The following is a 23427-nucleotide window of genomic DNA, read 5'->3' on the forward strand; positions in this document are numbered from 1 at the left end:
CAATTTTTTTTTTTTTTAATTTTTTCAAGGTTTCAAACATGCCCTTGGTATGATAACTTTTACTATTGGTTTAAATCAAGAAAAAACCACCTATAATCACGTTTTTTTTCAGAGACCTAACCAAAACGGGTTTTCACTAAAACTAGGCGTGTCAACTGGTCCAGTTTGGTTAGGACCCCTGTCAAACCAGACCTGGCCTCTGTTTTTGGATATATTATCGGGTTTGGACCTGAGTTTAATCGAACCCATCATAAGATACACCATACTTGGACCCTATAAAAACTGCATGAACCAGACCTGTCTATACCCAGTATTTTTTTATTATTTTTACATTGAAAATTGTGGGTCAGAACTCAGGTTGGGCCCGGGTCTGGTATAAAAATTCACAAACTATACTCGGATCCATGTATTAATCGGACTTCGGGTACAGGCCCGGGTCTTAATCGGGCCTTCTTATTTATCACTACCCTGACCTTATAGGGTTTGGTCCGGGTCGGGTCCGGGTAAATCCGACCTTTTGACACCCCTAACTAAAACCTCTCTCACTCTCTCTCTCTCTGCGAGTCCCGAGTAAAGCAGCGGCGTGCAAAGCCCAGGCGATTCTTGAGGTTTCGTTTCGGTCTGAACCCTCGGAGCCGCCAGCAGCTGGGAGTCAGCCAGCCACCAAGGAAGAGACAGCGGACTCGCTTCTTTCGGTGGCGGTGTTTTTTCTTCATCGCCATGAAGGTCAAGGTCATCTCTCGGTCCACCGATGAATTCACCCGCGAACGAAGTCGAGACCTCCAGGTCCCATCCCAAACCCTTCACCCCTTCCTTCTTTCTTGTCTTGTTTAGCAATGGAATTTCCTCATGCCCTCCATGTTTTTTTTACTCGTTTTCCCCTATCCTCCCTTGTTCGATGTCTGCTTCTTGATGCGCGGCGACTCGTTGTTTTTAGTGGTACCGTAAGATGTAGGGTTTAAGCCGATAGCCCGGTAGGTTGATGTTCGTCGAGTGAGTTGAAACGAAGCATGCAATTGCGGTTGGCCGCGCTACCTTTGTCGTGCTTGTTTTTGGTTTGTTAAGGCTTGTAAATCAGGTTCTCGTTCGGCCGCGCCTTTTCGTTTGTTAGAACCCCTCTATTTCGATTTCCTCTTCCTTGTTGGTTGATGTTTTTCATGTATTGGACATTAGTTGAATCGAACACGGCAGCTGGGGTGCCGAAATTGTGCCGCTTTAACCCAGGGATCTTGGATTACGGTTCAGCTAGTGTCTGTCTTCCGGTTGCTATAAATAGATAATTTAGTAATATGATACCACAGAATGCAATCTTGGATGATTCAGTCTCCTTCATGAACGATGTTGGGCCAGGCCCATCATATGGTGATGGTGGATTCAATAGCTTTGAAGTTTTGTTACTTCTAGTTTCTTTCTTGATTGTGGTGATTTTCTTCGCTTCATGGTTACAGTTGGTTCTTATAGTTTATTGACGGCAAAACAACTTACTGATTGATGGAAGTAGTTATAGAATTCTATTCTATCCGCATTGAAGAGGTCCAATGACAAAAAGAAAGGATAAAAATCTTAATACCAATTTATTGGGCTACTAATTGAATAATTTGGTTTGGTTCTACTATTCATCAGATCCAATCGCTCCTTATTTAAAAATGTAGAGTGCATGATAAAGGAAAAAGGAAAAGAGCAGGACTAGTTATTATGTATCTTTAATGACAACAGTCATTTTTCTAAGAAATGAGTTTGTATACTTTTATTATTGCCCCTTTCTGTGATGCCTAAAAGAATCTTAAGATGAAATGTGGAGCATGTTATCCATGCAAAAATTTCCCTTAAGCGGGATTCTTTCGCATTTCAAACATTTCGCTTTTTTAAAATGGAAATTAACTTGCCTCCATTTTTTAAAAGATGGAAAATAAGGACTCGCTCGTTCGTACGAGGTTCGACCGTTTCTGGCGCCTTTACCAGGGGTAATCGAACCAAGGATCGAATCAATGCCTTTTGCTTTGCCTAAATTTGACTAAGAAATTATTTTAGAATCTTAAATGCATATGCTTGTGCTATGAATTTTGAAAAAATGAAGGTTTAAAATATGATGCATGCTTTTGAATTTATTTATTTATTTTTTATTTTTTTATTTACTATGAAATGAAAATTGAGATTTGAAATTTGAAGTTAGAGATTGAAATTCAAAATTTGAAAATGAGAAATAATGAGATGATGTAATTTTATGATGAATGCATTTAATAAAAGAAATTCAAAAGATTTTATTTCAAAAGATTTTATTTCAAAAGATGATTTTGTATTTTTATAGAATTTAAAACAAAATTAATTTTTAATACATTCATGACTATGGTCACAAATGTATCTCAAATTAATTTATATTTCAAATTCTGATAGAGAAAGAAAAAGAAAATTAATTTTAGAAAATATGATGCTTTTCGAAAAGGACCTAAAGTGTAGGTCAATTTTTATTCCATAAAAGCTAAAAATCCTAATTATTGTTCACATTCTGACTATGGCAAAAAATGCGAATCGTCTACTTAGGATTAATTACCTCTCATTAGAATGGTGCACGTGCCATTCGTGTTTCACCATAGTGCCCTTTTTGAAAGAAAATAAAAAATAAAATGCCACAGTCAATTATGAAAAATTAAAATACGATTACATGCTCATTCACTCAAATCTAAACAGAAAATATAAATTCTCATTAAACGAAATTATTACAATCTTCAAAATTTTAAATGAATATTGAAATCTTCTAGTCCAAAAGCGAAGTCAATCTTCCACGCTTCCCTGTAAAACATGAAGTAATACAAAGCATCACATATACGAAATACAAGTAAAAGATTGAAAGAAGATGAAAACTATGAAAATTATGATTAAGAACTACTAAATGGCAAGAAATAAAAGATTGAATATAACGAATGAAATTATAGAGTAAAATGAAAGAAATATAACATAGATGATATATGAAATGCATAGGATGAAATGCATATTTATATGCTAAAATGCAATGCATATATATATGCTAATGTGAAATGCATATGCATATGCTATGATAAAATGGAAATGTTTATGTATATGCTAAAACAAGATGCAAAGATGCAAGTTGAATGTAAAATGCAAGGATATTGTAATGAAATGCTGGTAAAGGCAGTGGATGATACAGGTAAAACGAAATGTTGTTAAAAGATTACAATGAAATGCCAAACTATAATGGAAAGTTAATGAGGCTACAAAATGAAATGTAGATATCACTGTAATGAAAATGAACAGGGGTGGATATTTGATGTCATTATGCACAAAATATGATTGGTGCATTACATGATGAAACAATGAAATCAATACCGCTGGATGCAATGCAAAATGATGCAATGAAGATGATGCTAATGAAGATGTTGTAATTGAAATGAAATGCTGTGAATGAAGATACAACAAATGGAGATGATGCGGTAAAATGAAATGATATAGGAAATGAGGATGCAATGAATAAAGATGCAACAAATGAAGTTACAACAGGAAATGAGGATGCAATGAATGAAGTGATGCATTGTGTGTTTTGATGGGATGGAGCTATGCAAAGCAACCAGAAAACTCAAAACTATAACAATCTCTGTCTCCTGATGATGCAACAACAAACAAAGACGATCTTGTTATATGGTCACCACTAGTCATTATTCAAAACAAGTAAATCGTAGATAGAAAACAGTGAAATGCATGCATAATCAAAACAAAATAGAATGCAGAGTATGCAGGATCAGAACAATGTAAAATGTAGATGCAAATGACATGCGATGTAGTGATATGCAGACACATCAATGAGAATGAAATTCAGATGCAAATACAGAACATAAATGAAAGGCGATGCAATAAAAAATGTCATGAATAGGATGCTATGTGATGCGGTGAAATTGATAAAGTATGATGCAAATGATACATAACGTGAATGAAAAAGAAAATTGCAAAAAAGAGAAAATAATATGTAGATAAAAATGAAATCGCAAAACGCAGCAAATGCATATACAAGGGAGGATTTCACGGTAGACACTGTGAATCATATCCGATTCACAGTGACCAGAGGTTTCAGATCTGGATTTTATGGCAACTATTCCACTGTAGATGCAGAGGATTCCCTACTTCATGGCAGTATTGAGGATGCTTTTCACAACATATGCACATTAGACATTCTGGCAAATGATTCTGGCAAATGCAAACGAATCCTGCAGACTGCTCTTCACGGTGATTTCAAAACAGATTTCATGTTGATTTTTAGCTGAAGATGCTTGATGCCGGATGCGTGATGGATGCTGTTAAGTAGAATGCTGTGCTGAATGGATGCTCAGAATGCATGGGATTCGATTGCTGCAATATTTGTTGAAATGAAGAAGATGCAGAAAAACACAAAGCGATGCATATGCGATGAAGAACAAAAATAAAATGATACAAATTGAAAAATGCAATAGAATGAGAAATGCGATGGATCAAATGCACAACATTATGCAAAAATCAGAAATCAAAACAAAGAGGATTAAGAAATGCAAATTACAGGAGGATGAATGCAATTTGCAGAATGATCAAATGGCTGATACGTTGATTACAATAGGATCAACCAAGAAGATTTTCAGAAATAACAAGGAAATCGTGAAACGATAAGGGAAGAGAGAAAAGAAGAGGAGAAGAGAAGAAGATACTTACTAGTTCGAATCTGATTGAATTGAGAAGAGAGGAAGCTCTTCTTCTTTATGCTCCTGCCGGTCGATCTCCTTCAACCGTGAGGATCAGAAGAGAGAAAGAGAAAAGAGAAAGAAGAAGAAGAGAGGAAAAGAAGAAAAATCGGAGGGAAAGGTGGAGAGGAAAAATTGGAAGAGAGGGAAAGAGGATCTCGTTTTCCTTCTTTTTTTCAAAAGATCAATCCCCCTCTCCCTCTCCTTTACTTGAGCTTATAAAGGAGAGGGAGATTTCAAAAATTTCATAAATGCCCTTGCTTATTTTAACAAAATTCTAAAAAGAGCTCGGCTATGAGAATTTTCCGAAAAGTTGCTCTTTTGTTTGACATAAAACCACTTTTATAAAATTTTCTGAAATTTTGCCTTTTTATTTTTTTGAAAGAAAATCTTAAGTATTATAAAAATACAAATGACTCAGGAGGCAAGATCCAGATGGAGTTTTAAAAGATTTTGCAAAAATGTTGATTTTGAATTTTGAGAATTTTGCAAAGGAGAGCTTTTGAAATGGAAGAATTAATTTTAAAAATTGAATTTTAAAAATAGATCTGGATCCGAGATTTTGAGTAAAGATCGAGTTTGGATCTCGAACTGAGGAAAAATGAGAGGAATGGATCCAAATAGAGATTGGATCTGGATGAAATACCTAAGCCATACAGACAATTGATTTTGGATTTTTAGATTTGGATTGAAAATAGAAGATCCGGGCTCAGAATTGGATTTGGATGTCTAATCTGGATCTGAGGTTGGGTCAAATATAGAGAATGAAATTGGATTTTGGATCCTCAACAAAGAAGTGAATCCGAGAAATGATTAGAAATTGACCCAATTGCCCTTTTGAATGACTCAGAAGGTGGGACCCAATATTAGAAAGGATAATTTTTGGAATTTGGAAAATTTGGGGTGTTTACAAAGCCCTTTTGTAAAAAGCTGATGGGGAGCGGCACCATGATTTGTCCTGCTCGGGAACTTGTGATGCGTCATACACTTGGAAACCTGTGATTCCATCTTTTTGTTCTCTCATGTGCATTACGTTCCTAACAACACCTGAATACCCTTAACTCAAACCAAAAAGAAAAAAAGGACTGCTTATCAGTAGATATAGCAGCTTGATCTAGCATGTTCATTGCTTCCTTGCCCACAATGCTGACTTAGGAGCTCCTGTGGCTTCAACTCTTTCATGGCTCCTTGCACCACCTTCAATCTCTCTGCTTTTAGATTCCTTCTTCCTATGTTTGCTTCCAATTCTCGACTCTCATTTGTTTCTATCTATTTCTCATTGAAGCTACTAGCTCTCTATAATCTTTTGTTAGTGACAACCACCTTTATTGTTCTACAATTAGGTTTAATTGTTCCTTTTTTTTGCTAATAAAATCTGTAACACTTTTGAAAATTGAGTTCCTCATCAAGAAATAAATGGTCTTGGTAACTTTAAAATATGTTTTTTTGTTAACATCTTTAGTTCATTTTAGATGTTTGACAGTATACATTCTTTTATTTGAGAAGATTGTGTCTTTAAGTTTGGCAAGTGGTTTTGTAGGCTAATTGTTTAATTTGATTCATCTGATGCTTAAAATGTGCAAACTTTTTTTCTGGCTATGTCTTAACTTCTTTTTATAATTTTTTAGTACTGATTCCTTCTGTATGGCTAAAATCTTGGGGTCACGTGGATAAACCATTTTTTCTCCCACACCATATCCCCTTTTATACTAGTGACTAGTCATATTGGGAAGCTTCATAACGTGGGCCATATCCCTGTATCTGCAGCCACATCTATGTGACATAGATCTTGTGTTTTCACAAGTGATTTTACTGAATATTGGACTATGTTGATCCATATGATGCATGAAACCTTTGGTATTTGTATGTTGGAATGATCTTTTTGGCATTGGTATGTAAAGTTTGAGTTATATCTAAACTTTATTGGTTACTCTGTTTGTCTTAACAGAGAGTATTCCGAAATTTTGACCCCAGTCTTCATCCTCAAGAAAAGGAAGTTGAGTATGTCCGGGCTCTTAATGCAGCAAAGCTGGATAAGGTAATATCCCCTATGAAAGTATGGCTCATTGCATGTTTGTGTATATTTCTTATTATGTCGTCATCTTGCTCGGGACATTAGATATTTGCAAAGCCTTTCATTGGAGCTATGGATGGGCATGCTGATGCTATCTCATGCATGGCAAAGAATCCAAATCACTTGAAAGGAATCTTTTCAGGTTCAATGGATGGAGGTATGACTTTTTACTCTTTATTTACTGACTTTTAAAAATATTTTATTTCTTGGAATGCTTTCCTTTTAAGAATTTTTAGTGCCATCCAGCCTTAGGTGATTCATAATTCTTACATTTTTGTCTTATTAAATTATTTCATTTTTGCTGTAGCTGTTCTGCTATATTGACCTTCATATTTTAAAGAGTCCACAATATGCATTCTCCAAATTGTTCTGTTTATATTGCATATTGCAAAGCTATTCACTCAAGGTTGCGTCTTAATATCAACAAGATTATGTAAATAGAGTTGTGGAGGTGCAATCCTTTCGGCAATAGAAAAAATTAACTCTAAAAGATAGCCATGAAACAAAGTGGGTATTGTACAGAATGTGAAAGCACATATGATAAAAACATGCGAGTGGAACATATTTACAAGAACTGAGCAACAATATGATTGTGTTTAAAAAATAACAATAGAAAAGCTAAACAAATATATAAGAGCAAGGAATTCTGGAAAGTTATGACAGTGTGGCTCCGTAACGACCCCAACTGACCCTCGTAAAAATAGTGATTTTTTTTTAAACATTTGTGAAAACTCTCCCAAGGATCCGGGGTGTATCACAAATTTAATATAACCAACCCACAAACCATTCCATGCATTAAATCAAATTGAAGTAATAAATCAAACTTCATTTATTAAATCAATAAGTCGAAAAGTCTAAAAAACATAAAATCAACTCTAGCAAAACACTGCTCTCCGATCAGAACCCAAACTCCAGTCACAAGGCTTGCATTCTCCAGTTAGCCAGTCAAAGACATCACTGAGCATTTCTGCATGTAAAACAATTTTAACCAAACGGGTGATAACCGAAGTTCTCGTATGAATTCCTCTAAAAATTCAACAGTAAAGGAAAAACATAAATTAATTCATGCATAAATTTTCAGAGAAAATCACAAGCAACAACTTACCACAATTATTTTACCATTCAAGCATTGAACTAAATATCATGCAAAACCAAATATGCATAGATGCATTAACTAATGTTGAATAGTAAAATATGCATGATTCAATGCACATGTGTGAATAACTTATTAAGTTATTTATTAGAGTTGCTTTTGCATGTGTGTCCCTATTAAATACACACAAGTTTAATTTTCGCTTTTCCTTAAACCCGCAGATACTCAAAACGGGCACAATGTCCGAAGTTTAAGTTAGGTTCTCAGTCATAGCTTAACACACAATTTGTATTTTATTTACTGAGTTTCACACTTGTTCCTCGACCGATATAAGGAATTCTTACTTTCTATCGGAACATTAGGAATCATCACCTAGTATCGGGACATCAATGACATCAATGTAAATCCTCAACCATTGATGACACTTTCTTGGTATACCAATAACTACAGCTGAGTCAACACCACCACTCCCAAGCAAAATGGCTAAAAGCTTCCTAAAACAGTGGCCGAGAAGTGAACCACACTTTGGGTTCTGGAGCACAATTGCACACAAAGTTTTAGTATTCTTAGGGTTCTCCATTACCGCTATCCAAGATTCCCACACTGTGGAAGGGACATCAAGAAAGAGATTAATTACACTGTTTTGTTTCTTTTACTATGTCAAATCAATTTCAAGTTCTTTACGCAAGAACCATTTTGCAAATCCACATGCAAAATCAATTTCGGGCCCTGACCTTCACAATTTAACAATGTAATTAAATTTGGAAAACCAATAATTTTTATAAATTATTTTGCAATGCATAAACAATTCAATAACATTTGAGCAAGACATGTTCCTTGCCTACACGGCCCGCGGTGGTTCACACATAACAACTAACATATCTCAAAAGTAATTTATGTCAATTGCAAAATTTTAATGAACATGAAACACACACAATTTCTCAATATGTTCACAATGCTCATTCAAAACAAAAAAAAGAATGCACATTAAGCCAAGTACTTACGCATGCGAATACAATGCTTGCAGACCATACCATTCATGATCAATTTCATGCATATAATCAACCAAACATGCATATGATCTCTGTCATGCAAACATCTAATTATTTTTAAATTCAAGCGTATGATATGCACAATTGCAAACTGATCTGATTAGGCTCAGATTCATGTACCAAACCAGAAAATATATATTCCGTTCAGATTCATGTACACGATCATCTTCATGTACATAGATAGGCTATGCAGAAATTTTTTCAGTGTCGATTAAATTTACGTACATACTCAATTCTTGTGCATAAATCGGCAAAATAGAAAATATCAATGTGCTGGCCAGGTTCATGTACATGATCAGATCCATGTACATGCATCGACCCATTATAGAATGCCAACAGTTGGTCCGGTTCATGTACATGTACCGACTAGTCACAAGCATCATCAGATGGGCTGGTTCATGTACATAAACAAGTTCATGTACATGAATCCGACCAGCTGATTGATATGTTATGTTTAGTTTGATCCATGTACATGGATCGGCCTGTCATAGGTTCACATATCCACAGCTGGGCTGATACATGTACATGATTAAATTCATGTACATGGGTTGGCCAGTCACTCATTATCATGTCAATAGCTGTGTTGATCCTTGTACATGATCAGAATCATGTACATGGGTCGGCCAAACAAGTATAAACATATAAACAACAGCTGGTCTGATCCATGTACATGATCAGAATCATATACATGAGTCGGTCGGACTGAATACACATGTAAACTACAGCTGGTCTGATCCATGTACATGATCAGAATCATGTACACGGGTTGGCCAGACTTGTCTAAACATATTAACAGCTGCATACATGATACAACTCAATCCAAAAATAATCAACAGGCTGAAAAAGCATAAATATATTTTGTTGAACAATGGAAACAACAATATGAACCACATTTATTTTCGGATGCATGTGCAGGAGATCGGCAATGCAGAAACACATATGCGTGAGCATAAGATCGACAAATCCAGTTTACATGTATGTTTTCAGATGCATGAACATTCAACCAATCTGAACAACATATATACATATATATTTAATAAGCATGAACAGGGAAAGTCGACAAATCTGAATATATATATATATATATATATATTGCATGCTTTGAACTACATGCATATATTTTCAGATGCAAGATCAATAAAATCGATAAATCTGAATATATATATACCTATATATTCAGATGCATGAACAAGGGAAATCGACAATTTGAATATATATATATATATATTCGAAATTAGATTTTCCCTTTTCCCCTCTAAACCTATGCCCAAATCAATTTATATATATTCCTTTCCGTGCAAATTGAGAGAAAAACATGTACCTTGATTCGTAGTGTGAAGAACTTAGAAAAAAATCAATGGATGTAGTATTTCATTTTATTTTATTTTTCTTCTTTTTCCTCTTTTTCTTTCTTTTTTCTCTCACGATTTTCTTTTTCTTTCTTTTTTCTCAACTCTCTCTCTCTCTTTTTCTCTCTATCTCTCTCTCTCTCTAGAACACGAGTTCTAGAGAGTGAGGGGCTCTAGACCCCCTTTATATTTTGTATCTCTTCTAGATATGGGTGACATCCCCTCTAGATGCGTCTATAAGAGTAGAGTTCTACTATGTGTAGAACTCTACACTCTTATCCATCTAGATTTTAGTTCTTTTATTTTTTTATTTCCATTATTTTATTTAATTAATAATCCTAAAGAATATTACAGGGGAGACACCTCCTTCTGGAAGGTCCTCATAGGGTAGAGTTCTACCTCAGGTAGAACTCTACCTCTTCCTAATTCTTATTTAAAAGTTAGTTAAATTTAAAACTTTAAATTCAAAGTAGTTTTAAAATTGCCATATATGAATTTTGGATCCGGATTAGATTCAAGATCCAAATCCATATCCAAATCTATATGGATCTCAACCCGGACCAGATCCTAGTCAATATGGATCTTGAACTGAGTGCAGATCCATATTAACATGGATTAAATGGATCGGATCTAGTTTGATCCAATCCATAAAAGTTTAAAAATAGAGGCCAGTCATTTTTGAAAAATGCATTTTTTTGGCCAACCGTAATCCGGATTCGGAAAAACAAGTGTCCTACGAGATCTATGTTCTGAGGCAGATCTAACTGTGGTCTAAACTCAATTTCGCTTCCGAATTTTGCCTAAATTTCGCTTGAATTTAAAGATTAAAAACTAAAAAAAATTCAAATTCTAATTAACTCAATTAGCTCGTCAGTGGGCTCTCGGCCACGCCCAGACCTAGCTGATGTCACCTCTATTTAATTATATTTTCCATGATTTTATCAATTAAATATAAATATATAATTTAAAGATTATAGTTTTTGGGATAAAAAATCATGGAAAAATTCTGAGATATTATAGGCTCTACCATGTGTGTAAGTGGTAGATGGGGTATATAATCATACGGAACCAATGATGGGGCTAAGCCTGCCACAACATTTGCATATTTGAAGAATCTAAGTTTGGCTTTCACTACTTCAATCCAATCCAGGCCATCATCTTCATTTGGTAAAATATCATAGTACCAATCCAGTTGTGAGTCAAACAACTTTGAACCTGAGAGTCTGGATATCGATCATTCTTGAGTAGTTTAAAGCTTAGTTACCAGAAGCATTTACAAAATATTTTCATGCTTCAGCAGCCAGAAGCACTTGCTTCCTATGGGAATGCCAGAGGATTGTGCTTTCTGCATATGAGAAGTCCCATTCCCATTATATAGTAATCATGGTTTTATTGGTATTCCTTTGAGTTGGCAACCTCAATTCCAGAACTAAAATTCCTAGTAGATCACCTTTTTCTAACATATAGCATGTGTGTGTCTACGAGCAAAATATAAGTGTCTAAGATTTATATTAGCATCTGTGCATGTACTTTCTTGTCTAGACATGTTGAAAATAAGTGCCTTTAGCCAATTCAGAAAGAAGAATAAATTAACAAATAAAGGAAAACTAATGATTTCTTCTATATGTTGGCATTGATAATGTTGATATAGGCTACTCACTTGTAAGATTTTTCTTTTCATTACTCTGTAATAAAATATCAAACTTGAATTTTAAATTTATACAAAGGCACTAAATTGTTTTTGCTTAATTCTTGGTTGTCCAGGATGGTAGTTATCGCTATTTATCCAAGATTGGTTTGATTTGGTCAAACTTATATTTGTCAGTAAAAATAGATACTTTCTTGGGCTTTCCATAGAGACAGGGACTTTATATTCTTCATAAGTAATACACCTCCAATTTTGAGTTTTTTTTTCTTTTTCCTTGCAGATATTCGACTGTGGGATGTAGCTTCCAGGTAAATATCATAACTTGGCTTTTGCAAGTTTGTCTTCTCATACAAGGCAGCTTTGTGTCTGCATTATTTATTTATTTATTTTAATTGGGATCATCAACCAGCAACATTAAAAAGTAAGTCGAAACAGGAGTAGAATGTTGACAAATAGGAATGAATTTGGAAAAATGCTATTATCCTTATATTGCACCACTGTTTGTTATGTATCCATCACCGTCAACTGAGATAAGAATGTTGAAGAGCATAACTCACAATGTCCATAGCAGCCATTCCAAGAAATATCATGTCATTAAAATGTTAAGATACACCAATATTATTTTCATAATGAGATCTCCCAATATGGTCTTTGAGAGAAGAAGGAACCTGGAACATTTTACCCAAATATTAACATGTGTGCCTCAAAATGCCCTACGTGTCTATGTTGAAACATGTACTTCTAGGTGCTTTTGCATACTGGGGGCATTGGTCCCATTTTTTTTAAAGTGTCATACATAGACATATATAATATATAAGATGCATTATATACTTCCATGCACATTTTGTACTTTTTACATCCTTGTTTGCTCTCTCTCTCTACACACACACACAAACCCACAATATACATGCAATCCTCTTACTAATGGCAATTGCTAGCCTTGATATAGGGAATTGGCAGTAACCATGACCAGCTGTGAAACCTGTCACATCCTATGAAAATGAGTCCTAAGGCGCGGGTGTGTATGTGCATGTGCATATTGTGAGAAATCAGATGTGGGAGTCACCTTACTATCGTAGCAAGAGATAGAGAGAGAGGTAAGAGGGAAGAGAGAAAAAAATGTTGGGCGGCAATGATGTCTTCTCCCCTTTCCATTGATATTTATATGTTGTACGAGTGGTACAATACAGTACAATAGTACAATACAGTACAGTATGCAGTACAATACAGTACAATAGTACAATACAGTACAGTATGCTGTACAATACAGTACAGTATGTTGTACAAGTGGTACAATACAATACAGAAATATATTCATTTACATATACATATTTAACAGCCTCCCTCAAGTTGAGGATGATCTTCAATCATGCTCAACTTGCCCTTAAGTAACCAAAATTGATGACTAACCAATCCTTTGGTGAAGATGTCTGCTACTTGGTCTTCTGATCTGACATACGAAGCCTCAATTTCTTCTGTTTCAATCTTTTGTCTAACAAAATGCTGATCAATCTCAATGTGCTTCGTGCGACAATGATGAATAGGGTTAAAAGAAATATTAATGGCACTTTGATTATCACATAAAAGCAGAGAGGAAGAGATAGGTTCATTCAACTCTTGAAGAAGATGCCGTACCCAAGTGACATCAGCTGTCCCTGCTGCCATTGCCCTGTACTCTGCCTCAGTGCTGGATTTAGCAATGGCCTTTTGTTTCTTACTACTCCAAGTGACAATATTTGGGCCAATAAAAACACAATATCCTGAAACCGACCTACGCTCATCAGGGTCCCCACCCCAATCTGCATCACAATATGTAAGTAAACAGTGTCCTGTAGTGAAGCTTTCATCTTTGTGATAGAGCAATCCATCTCCAATAGTCCCTTTCAGATATCTGAGAATACGCTTAATACATTCCATATGACAATCAGTGGGAGCATGCATAAACTGAGATGCTTGATTTACAACATAAGCAATGTCAGGTCTTGTAAATGTAAGATATTGCAACATACCAACAATGCGGCGATATAAAGTGGAATCATGATATAATTGGACTTCTTTTGCACTAAACTTATGATTTAAGACAGATGGGGTGCTGAGAGGTTTACAATTAATCATACCAGTGGTGTGAAGAATGTCAAGAGTATACTTGTGTTGACTTAGAGTGAGTCGATCATCTTGTCTATCGACTTCAACTCCCAAGAAGTATCGCAATGGGCCTAAGTCCTTCATCTTGAATTTGGCCATGAGTAAAGACTTGACCAAGGCAATATGTGCATCATCACTCCCAGTGATAATGATGTCATCAACATATATAAGAACCCAAGTAGTAACATGATCATTCTTATACATAAATAAAGAATGATCAAGTATACTCTTAGAAAAGCCATGCTGCTGAATTTCCATGGAGAAACTCTCAAACCAAGACCGAGATGCCTGTTTTAAACCATAAAGAGACCTTCTCAATTTACAAACCCATGTAGCCGCATCATGTTCACTATATCCAGGAGGTTGCTCCATATACACCTCTTCCTTCAAGTCCCCGTGTAGGAACGCATTCTTGACATCCAACTGGCTAAGAGACCAACCATGCTGAAGTGCCAAAGTGAGGATCACACGAATGGTGCCAATTTTGACAACAGGGCTAAAAGTTTCCTCATAATCTTGCCCATATTGTTGTGTGAATCCGCGTGCAACAAGGCGAGCTTTATATCTTTCAATGCTACCATCTGGTTTACGCTTGATCTTGTAAACCCATTTGGAACCAACAACATTTCTATCAACAGGTCGAGGAACAATATCCCATGTATGACATTCATGAAGTGCTGCCATTTCTTCGTTCATAGCTTCAACCCAAGCTCGAGAATGGGCTGCCTGATGGAAAGTAGACGGCTCTTTCTCTTTGGCCACATTGGTTAGAAACAACTGAAAGTCAAGAGAAAAATTGTTGTAACTAACCCAACGATGGATAGGATGCCTTTCACGTGTGGATCGTCGAAGAGGGGGAGCCTCGTGAGATGGAGTTGAAGGGGCTCCTCGACGGGCATAAACCAAACCTGAAAACCGTGAAGGTGCATCCTGGATGATGGAGTTGTCTGCTTCAAACTGAATTGGTTCATCAACAACAGGATCTCTAATAGAGTCATATAGCAAAGTATCACAAAGCCATGGATCATAAGTAGTTTGCTCATATACCTGAGAAGTATCACAAGTGCTGAAATGGTCATCATCAAAAACAACATTTCTAGACACCTTAATCTTACCCAAAATAGGATCATAACATCTATATCCTTTATACCCATCGGCATATCCCAGAAATCTGCACTGAACTGCTCTGTCCTGAAACTTGTTACGTAAAGAATGATCCACATGGACATAACAAATGCATCCGAAAGCATGCAAATCATCATAAGAAGGGTGAGAACCGTGAAGCAAATAATAAGGAGACTGATCTCCTAATAATTCCATAGGCAACCTGTTAATGATATGCACTGCAGTGTGAAAGGCCTCAGTCCAAAGAGAGAAAGAAATATCAATATTGTGCATCATACTTAACGCGGTTTCAACAATATGCCGATGCTTACGTTCTGCTACTCCATTCTGTTGTGGAGTGTAAGGACAAGAGGAGTTACGTGTGATGCCATGGTCCTTTAAATATTCACTAAAATCATGAGATATGTATTCTCCACCACCATCACATTGGAAATAAGTGATATTTGAATTGAAAAGGTTCTGAACAAGAGCATGGAATTGTTTGAAAAGTTTGAACACTTCAGATTTAGATTTCATAAAGTAAATCCAAGTGTAACGAGTGAAAGAGTCAAGAAATAACACATAATAACGAGAGCCAGATAGAGATGAAACAGGAGCTGGGCCCCAAACATCAGAGTGAATAATTTCAAATGGCTTGGAAGCTCTTTTATTGATACTTTGAAAGGGAAGTACATGACTCTTGCAGACATTACAACTAGGACACTTATGATCTAATTTGACTTTGGGAATAAAACCCTGAGAAGACAATTTGTCAAGGAACCCTTGACTACAATGACCTAACCGACGATGCCAAGAAACTGGCTTATTACATTGCATAACAGAAGAAGACTGACTCAAATAAGCAGGAAAAGATGGAGACACGGTAGATGACGTCTTCAAAGTCCCGGGGGCTGCTTCGAAGACGTACATGTTTCCGCGTCGTTCACCCTTAGCGAGCATCTTCTTGGTTCGAAGGTCCTTAAGACAAACAGAAGACGGAGTAAATTCCATGGATGAATTTGTTTCATCAACCAATTTAGAAACAGATAAAATGTTTTTCTCAATGGCAGGAGTGAGTAAGACATTTTTCAATGGTAGTGTAGATTGTGACAAAGAGAGAGATGCATTTCCAGTATGAGAAATAGGGTGGTGGGAACCATCTCCCGTGACAATAGTGTCAGTGCCAATATAAGGAACCATGTTGGAAAGTTTACCTGCATCAGAAGTAACATGTGCGGCTACTCCAGAATCAATATACCAAACTCCATCATCATTCTGACGCAAATTCATGTTGTTAAATGCAGTCATCAGAATTTGTTGCACATCATGTGGCAACCCTGCACTCTGTCCCTGATCAGTACCCTGATGTGCTCGAAAATTTCCCTGCGGCTGCCCCTGAAACTGTCTAACATTCATCTGTCCAGCTCTTGGTCCTGGTCTCCCTGCCTTGTTGCGATTCTGTGGGTTGTGCCAACAATCTGCTTTCACATGGCCACGCTTGTTGCAATGGAAGCAAGTAGGGACACGGGTACCTCTAGTGGCAGGTGGAGCAGTAGGAGTAGGAAGGAGTCCTCCACAGCCCATATGAGCAGCAGGTGGACGAAATGAGGTAGACCCAGATGTAAACATGACAGGATGAGGATCATCAATAAGATGATCTTGAGTCAAACTAACTTCATACTGTAGGAGTTTGGCTTGTAAATCCTCAAAGCATGGAAGTGTAGAGGCAACCTGTAATGCAGTGCAAAACATACGATATTGGGGCCCAAGGCTTCCCAATACCTGCTGAACAACATCTCTGTCAGAAACATGATATCCAATAGCGGCCAACTGATCAATGATAATTTTGATATCCCCTAGAAATTCAGTAATGGTCTTAGTTCCCTTTCGCATAGATTGGAACTGCCATTTCAGTTGAAGTGCACGTGATTCAGAAACCTGTGAATAAGAGTGAGCAAGATGTCTCCATAGTTCTGCAGCAGTAAAATGGTCAGAGATAGTTTGTAATATACGATCAGATAACGTGGCAGTCAAATAGGCAACCACAGATTGGTCCTTCTGAAACCAAACATCATACGCAGGATTTGGAATAGCAATGCAACTCACCTTCCCATCATTACCAGTTACCTCTTGCGTAATAGTCATAGGTGGGGCGGGTGATCCCCCATCCAGATGCCCGGAAAGACCATGACTTCGGATAAACGGCAGAATTTGGCGTTTCCAAAGTAAGTAGTTATCATGAGTTAATTTGTGAGAAACAAGTTGAGAAAGAAATCCGGGGCTGATTTTAGAATCCATAAGGAAGAAGATCAAAGATGAATCAAACAGCACGACAGAAATTCGTAGGTTGTACGGACAGAACCGTACGGACAGAAATTTTTGAGTTTTGGAAATCACGATTTTTTAGTTAATCGTGCAGAATGTACGATTTATCAACTATATTGCAAGAAATAGATAAGAAATCACAAGAAGTTTGAGAAAAGAGGCACTTTTGAGAAATGAGGGTTCCCAAATTTGGGGAAAACAGAAATTAGGGTTGATAAAATTGGGGATAACAGAATATGTAAGAAGGAAAAGATGCACGATACGAGGAAATGAAGAAACGACGTCGAAATATAGTGATTCAACGGAGAAACAACAGAGAAAAGATGAAAAAAAAACACTTTCCTTGAGAACGCCAAAAAACGCACGTCAAGGTCCTTAGGGGCCTTCCAGATGATCGTGATTACCACGCCCTTGGCTCTGATACCATGTGAGAAATCAGATGTGGGAGTCACCTTACTATCGTAGCAAGAGATAGAGAGAGAGGTAAGAGGGAAGAGAGAAAAAAATGTTGGGCGGCAATTATGTCTTCTCCCCTTTCCATTGATATTTATATGTTGTACGAGTGGTACAATACAGTACAATAGTACAATACAGTACAGTATGCAGTACAATACAGTACAATACAGTACAGTATGCTGTACAATACAGTACAATACAGTACAGTAGTACAATACAGTGCAGTATGCTGTACAAGTGGTACAATACAGTACAGAAATATATTCATTTACATATACATATTTAACACATATGTGTGTGTGGGGCATGCTCATACCTAGGGATGGGCATTGGGCCAGCTTGACTTGACCCATGTCTGATTAAGGGGTGCACGTTAGGCCAAATGGAGTGACCCGCCCCGTTAATAGATAGGCTGAGTTTAGGCCTTGGCTCCAAGGGGTAGCTCATAGCCCACCTGTTGCCTTATCCCAAGAGAGAGGAAGGAAGGTGAATAAGGGGAGAGAAAAAGAGGATGAACTGTAAGAGCAAACAGAAACCTCCAATGTCTGTCTATGTGATGTCATCGCCTCATCAGTTGCTAATTGTTGGCTGCTGTAGATCCATAAAGAATAGGAAGAAAAGAAGGGAAGGGATGTAGAGGAAGAAAAAGAAGGGAAGGGGGAAGTAGAAGTAGAAGAGGAAGGGAAGAGTCATTGCCGGCTGCTGTCACCTTGCTGGTGGGTAGCAGTTGTGGAATGAAGAAATTCAATCCTGTTTCAAGTTGAAAAGAAGCCCTAATCATCATTGAAGCCAAAAAAAAGAAGATAAACAAGATCTAATTATTGGGTCAACCCAGTCAAGGAATCTGACCACTTGGCTGAATTAGGCTTCACCCTAGTGGCTTAGGGCCTAAATCCTACCCAAACCCAGTTGGGACGAATCCACTGGCCTACATGTTGCTTGCCCCTATTTGCGTCCTTCTTTCAGAAAACAGCTGTACCGTACCATGTACGAGCACTCATACCTGTGTGGTGGAGGTACCCGTGTGTTTGATTCGAGCTACCAAAGAAATTAGTCACTCTTACTCCTTTGATTAGTAGTTTCCTTAAAACTTAGGCATCCTTAATATCCATGTAAGGATTTGAGGTGTTCACTTGGTCTGTCTTCATTTCAAATCATTCTCTTTGCATGCATTAAGAGCTTTGTTCACTAGCAAACAAAACCTGTGTTCCTCATGACTTATTGGTTTTGTTGGTAAGTTTCTTATGTCTCATCAATAATGGCAGTTTGGACGATGTAATTGATGGCCAAAATACTCCAGTTAAAGAGTGATTTGTTACTGAGGCAGTTCTTGAAGCCATTCATAATTTCGTCCTATGCCTTGTGTAGTGTATTTAAGTGTTGCTTTTATGCTTGTTTTCTCTTTTGGTATGTCTGATCGTTATGCCTTGTGTAGTGTATTTAGCTGTTGCTTTTATGCTTGTTTTCTCTTTTGCTATGTCTGATTGTTTCCTTTATTTTCTTTAATTCTGCTTATCCATCATTATTTCTAAATGTTAATGTTCACTCTTAGAAAGAAAAAAAATGATTCATTTGTCCTTTTTTATGGATTGAGGTGTAGTTCTTTCCAGTGTTGGTAGTTTGTCTTTGTCGTGTATTAGTAGAAGTGACAATCAATAGGTTCATTTGTTGGAAAAACCAGGCAGACGGTTTGTCAGTTCCCTGGTCACAATGGTGCTGTTCAGGGATTGACAGTATCTACTGATGGAAAAATACTCGTATCATGTGGAAACGATTGCACGTAAGGGTTATAATTTTTTTTCTTTACTTTTTGTCATAATCATTTCTTGTATATTAATTTTTCAGATCTTTACAGGTTCAGATGTTACTATGATTGTTTGTATTTATTTGTTTTGGGTCTATTAACAGTGTTAGGCTTTGGAGAGTTCCTGTTGCAAGTCCTGTGGAATCATATACTAAACCAGAAAGTGCCATAGAGGTCAGTTTGTCTTACAGATAAAAAATGACCATCTTGAGTTTGAGTACCTTCTCTTAGTGCCAATTTGAAGTATACTGAATTGATAATTTTGTTTAGCAGCCTATCTCGGTATATTTATGGAAGAATGCCTTTAGGTAAGGATTTAATGGATGTTTTCTTAGTTTGGTTACTGTATTGTTAATTTCTCTATTTTTTAGTTATAATTATTAACCTCAACTGGCCGAAAAGTAAAAAAGTGTTCAGTTTTGATGCTGAAACTTGGCTTCCAGTTGTCTTCATTTCTCGTATTGATTGCTTCACTATGTTTTAGAGGTGTTGATCACCAATGGGATGGCAGTGTCTTTGCTACAGTTGGTGCTCAAGTTGACATATGGGACCAAAACAGGTATTCATCTTGTACTTTCATCATTTTAGTAATCATGCATCTGATTTAACTCACTTTTTCCCAAAAGGTCAGAGCCTATAAGCAGCTTTGCATGGGGGAGTGACACTGTGGTTTCTGTTCGGTTCAACCCTGCACACCAGAATTTGTTGGCAACATCAGCTAGGTATGAACCAAGTTGCTAAATTAGTATCCTATAATTTAGAATGAGGAATAGACTGGGTTCTTTGCACTGGATCCAATTTGTTGTGTTTCTTTGTTGATCATTTGCCTGTTTATTTTTGTAATTTCTCTTTTTATGACAACTCGTCACTTGTTAAATGAAAGTTATTCGGTAAAATTATTCATATATTCTAACCTAGTGACATTGCCCTTCTGTCAAATTTTTAGTCTTCATATTTCTTTGGTTTATACATTTGCTTGCAAATTTATTGAACCCATTTGTCTTGCTTTTTGGGACCATCTATACACACATGTGCATGCACATGCACACACATATGTACGCATGAATGCATATATTTATGTATGTGAATGTAATTGATTATGTATGCATGTATTCACCTATGTATGTCCGATGACCTCTATCCCAAAGTTACCGGAAACACGTAGGTAACTGGGGAAGCGCGCTTCCCCGAAGCGGAAGCCTGAAACGTCGCCCTTTTGAAACGTGCTGGGAAGCACGCTTTTTTTTGGGGAAGCATGCTTCCCTTTTATGGGAAGCACGCTTCCCCCCTCACTTCCCTCATTTTTTTCATTTTTTTTTGTATTATTTTTTTTCTCTTTTTTCGCTTTTCCCTCGCTTCCTAGGTCGCTTCCAAGACGCTTCCTGATTCGCTCCTAAGTCGTCCCACGCTTCCGCTTCCTAAAATTTTGAAAGTGCCTCGCTTCCCGCTCCCGCTTCCTCGACTGACAACCATGCTCTATCCCTAACATGTTAAAATTCCATGCCCATAGTGCATACCTATGTACTGTCACCGTACAAGTCATGGTAACAATTGGGATGAAGGCTTGACAAAAAGATATGAAAGATGCATGATGAGAATCATCTTATGGTACCACAGTAAGATTCAATCTTCTAACAAGAAAACACCATTCCCAAGTCGCTGTAAGTTTCAATTTCTTACAATAAATTGAGACTTTGTTGATCATAGGTTGTACCCAACATGGTATGCAACACCACCTTTTGATGATATAGGTGTCTGAAGAACTCATTTCATGAGATCTTATTCTTGTATCAGACTCTTGTTAAATGATGTACTTGATAATTTTGCGCAAATACAAGAGAACCATTTGTTATTATATTATGTTACTCCATCAAAATGACATGCAACACATTGTTGTCATGTTCTAGTGGTGTACTCTCTACCTCTTGTAATTTGACATGGAACCATTGTAGTATCTATCACATTTATAAAAACTGAACACTTTCATGATTTTAGTATTATCTGCATGCAAATGATAAATTGGATCACATTGTTGTTAAAACAATATGATAATGTCAATCTACTTTTGTTATTTTCACTTCATGCTTACTGAAAGGAATTTGACATATGTGTAACAAGATCCTTGAAGTGTCTTTGATATTTAGTGTTTTTTTTGTACATGGATTTTGATTATTTTTTCTTGCAGTGACCGTAGTATAACCTTGTACGACTTGCGCACTTCAACGCCATTGAAGAAAATTATAATGCAGGTATTGCAAAATATCAACTGGCATGCTTACTATCTAGTTTCCTGCATGCATGGCAGATCAACTGCCATTTTTGTTATGAATATAAAGTTCAACGAGTTTTCTTTTTATTTCTTAATTTTTGTGACAGATTACATCACAAAATTTTATAAGAGAAAAATAATCATTTAGAGCTACTCTTTCTTTTTCACCTGCAAAAGTTTCATCATTTTTTCCAGAAAGCAGTTCTATTATTATCATTTTCTATGGATCACTTGTTTTTTACAATGATTTACCATTAAGTTCAATGATATTATTCAGAACCCCGTTAGAATATACACAAATTACATATTGCCATTGTTTATTTATATCTCACCTTTCAGCATGGAAAAAGAACTTAAAATGTTCCTTCTCACTTTACAAACTCTTAAAAGTTAAAACGTCCAAGCCGTCTCTGAAGAAATCTCTACTTCCACTCTACTCAAAGACCTAAATTGAGTCGGAAAATATTCAGGTTATAATTCTGCTTGTTATCGCTCTTCATGAATCTCCAAGTTTTTTGCATCTGATGTATGCTACATGTATATTAATTATTTCTTGGTTGCATTCTTAACTGCATACATGATTTCTTTGACAACCTTATACTTGTATCTTCTTTTTTCTTATGTTCTTCATTGAGATAGATAGTGTTTCATGCATGTTTTCTGTAACATAAATTGTATCTTTTTGCTGCAGACGAGGACTAATGCACTTTCTTGGAATCCAAGGGAACCAATGAATTTTACGGCAGTACGTTTTCCTCTGTTCGTGTGGTTTTTGTAGAGAGCTCACCTTAGATTCACTGCCATTTTATGTATGTCAGGAAATTATCTATGTAATATGGGTGCTTCGTGACGTTCATGTAATGAAACACTAGTGCAAAGAATAATGTCACAACGTGACTACAAGAGATGCACAAGCATACAAACAAGAAGCCACTAATGGGCAAAAATACAATAAGCCACAAGGGGGCCAAGTGATAAACACACACAATATGAAAGAGAGGACTTAAAAATACAAAGAATCTTTATTGAAAATGCTTCAAAGAGCATTACAAATAAGTGGAGCAAGAACCCCTATTTATACACAGCTCCCATAGAGTTGTTGGGAGCCCAACGCCCAATGGTCACATTTGTGACTGTTGGGGAGGATCCCAACAACTCTTATGAGGGCCCAATACAATATTTTAAGAAAAATAAAGAAAAACTAAAAAGACAAAATAATAAAAACAAAAAAGGTCCCTAGTAGACATGCATATTTACAAATGAAAAGACTAATTTACCCTTAATGGGCATTACAAAGAATATATATATATATATATATATATATATATATATATATATATATATATATATATATATATATATATATATATATATATATATATATTAA

General features: G+C 36.4%; 1 protein-coding gene across 4 annotated transcripts in view; it reads left to right on the top strand.

Annotated features, from left to right (window-relative positions):
- The first annotated feature begins 578 nt into the window (after positions 1–578).
- The window catches only part of LOC149818007 (uncharacterized), a 36591-nt gene continuing 13742 nt past the window's right edge, over positions 579–23427 (top strand). Inside the window, exons 1-11 of one of the 4 annotated variants that reach the window (XM_089985878.1) lie at positions 579–786; positions 6670–6759; positions 6841–6952; positions 12218–12245; positions 19649–19747; positions 19876–19945; positions 20045–20079; positions 20256–20330; positions 20398–20493; positions 21957–22020; positions 22732–22785. In XM_089985878.1, the coding sequence (XP_089842004.1) occupies positions 721–786; positions 6670–6759; positions 6841–6952; positions 12218–12245; positions 19649–19747; positions 19876–19945; positions 20045–20079; positions 20256–20330; positions 20398–20493; positions 21957–22020; positions 22732–22785 (789 nt within the window). In that variant the 5' untranslated portion in view covers positions 579–720. Of the gene's footprint in view, positions 787–6669; positions 6760–6840; positions 6953–12217; positions 12246–19648; positions 19748–19875; positions 19946–20041; positions 20080–20255; positions 20331–20397; positions 20494–21956; positions 22021–22731; positions 22786–23427 lie in introns of those variants that run through there. The other 3 variants (XM_089985881.1, XM_089985879.1, XM_089985880.1) reach the window with 3 other exon arrangements.

Source organism: Nuphar pumila, chromosome 13 (genome assembly GCF_984573655.1).
Source record: "Nuphar pumila chromosome 13, dmNupPumi1.hap1.1, whole genome shotgun sequence".
Taxonomy (NCBI): domain Eukaryota; kingdom Viridiplantae; phylum Streptophyta; class Magnoliopsida; order Nymphaeales; family Nymphaeaceae; genus Nuphar; species Nuphar pumila.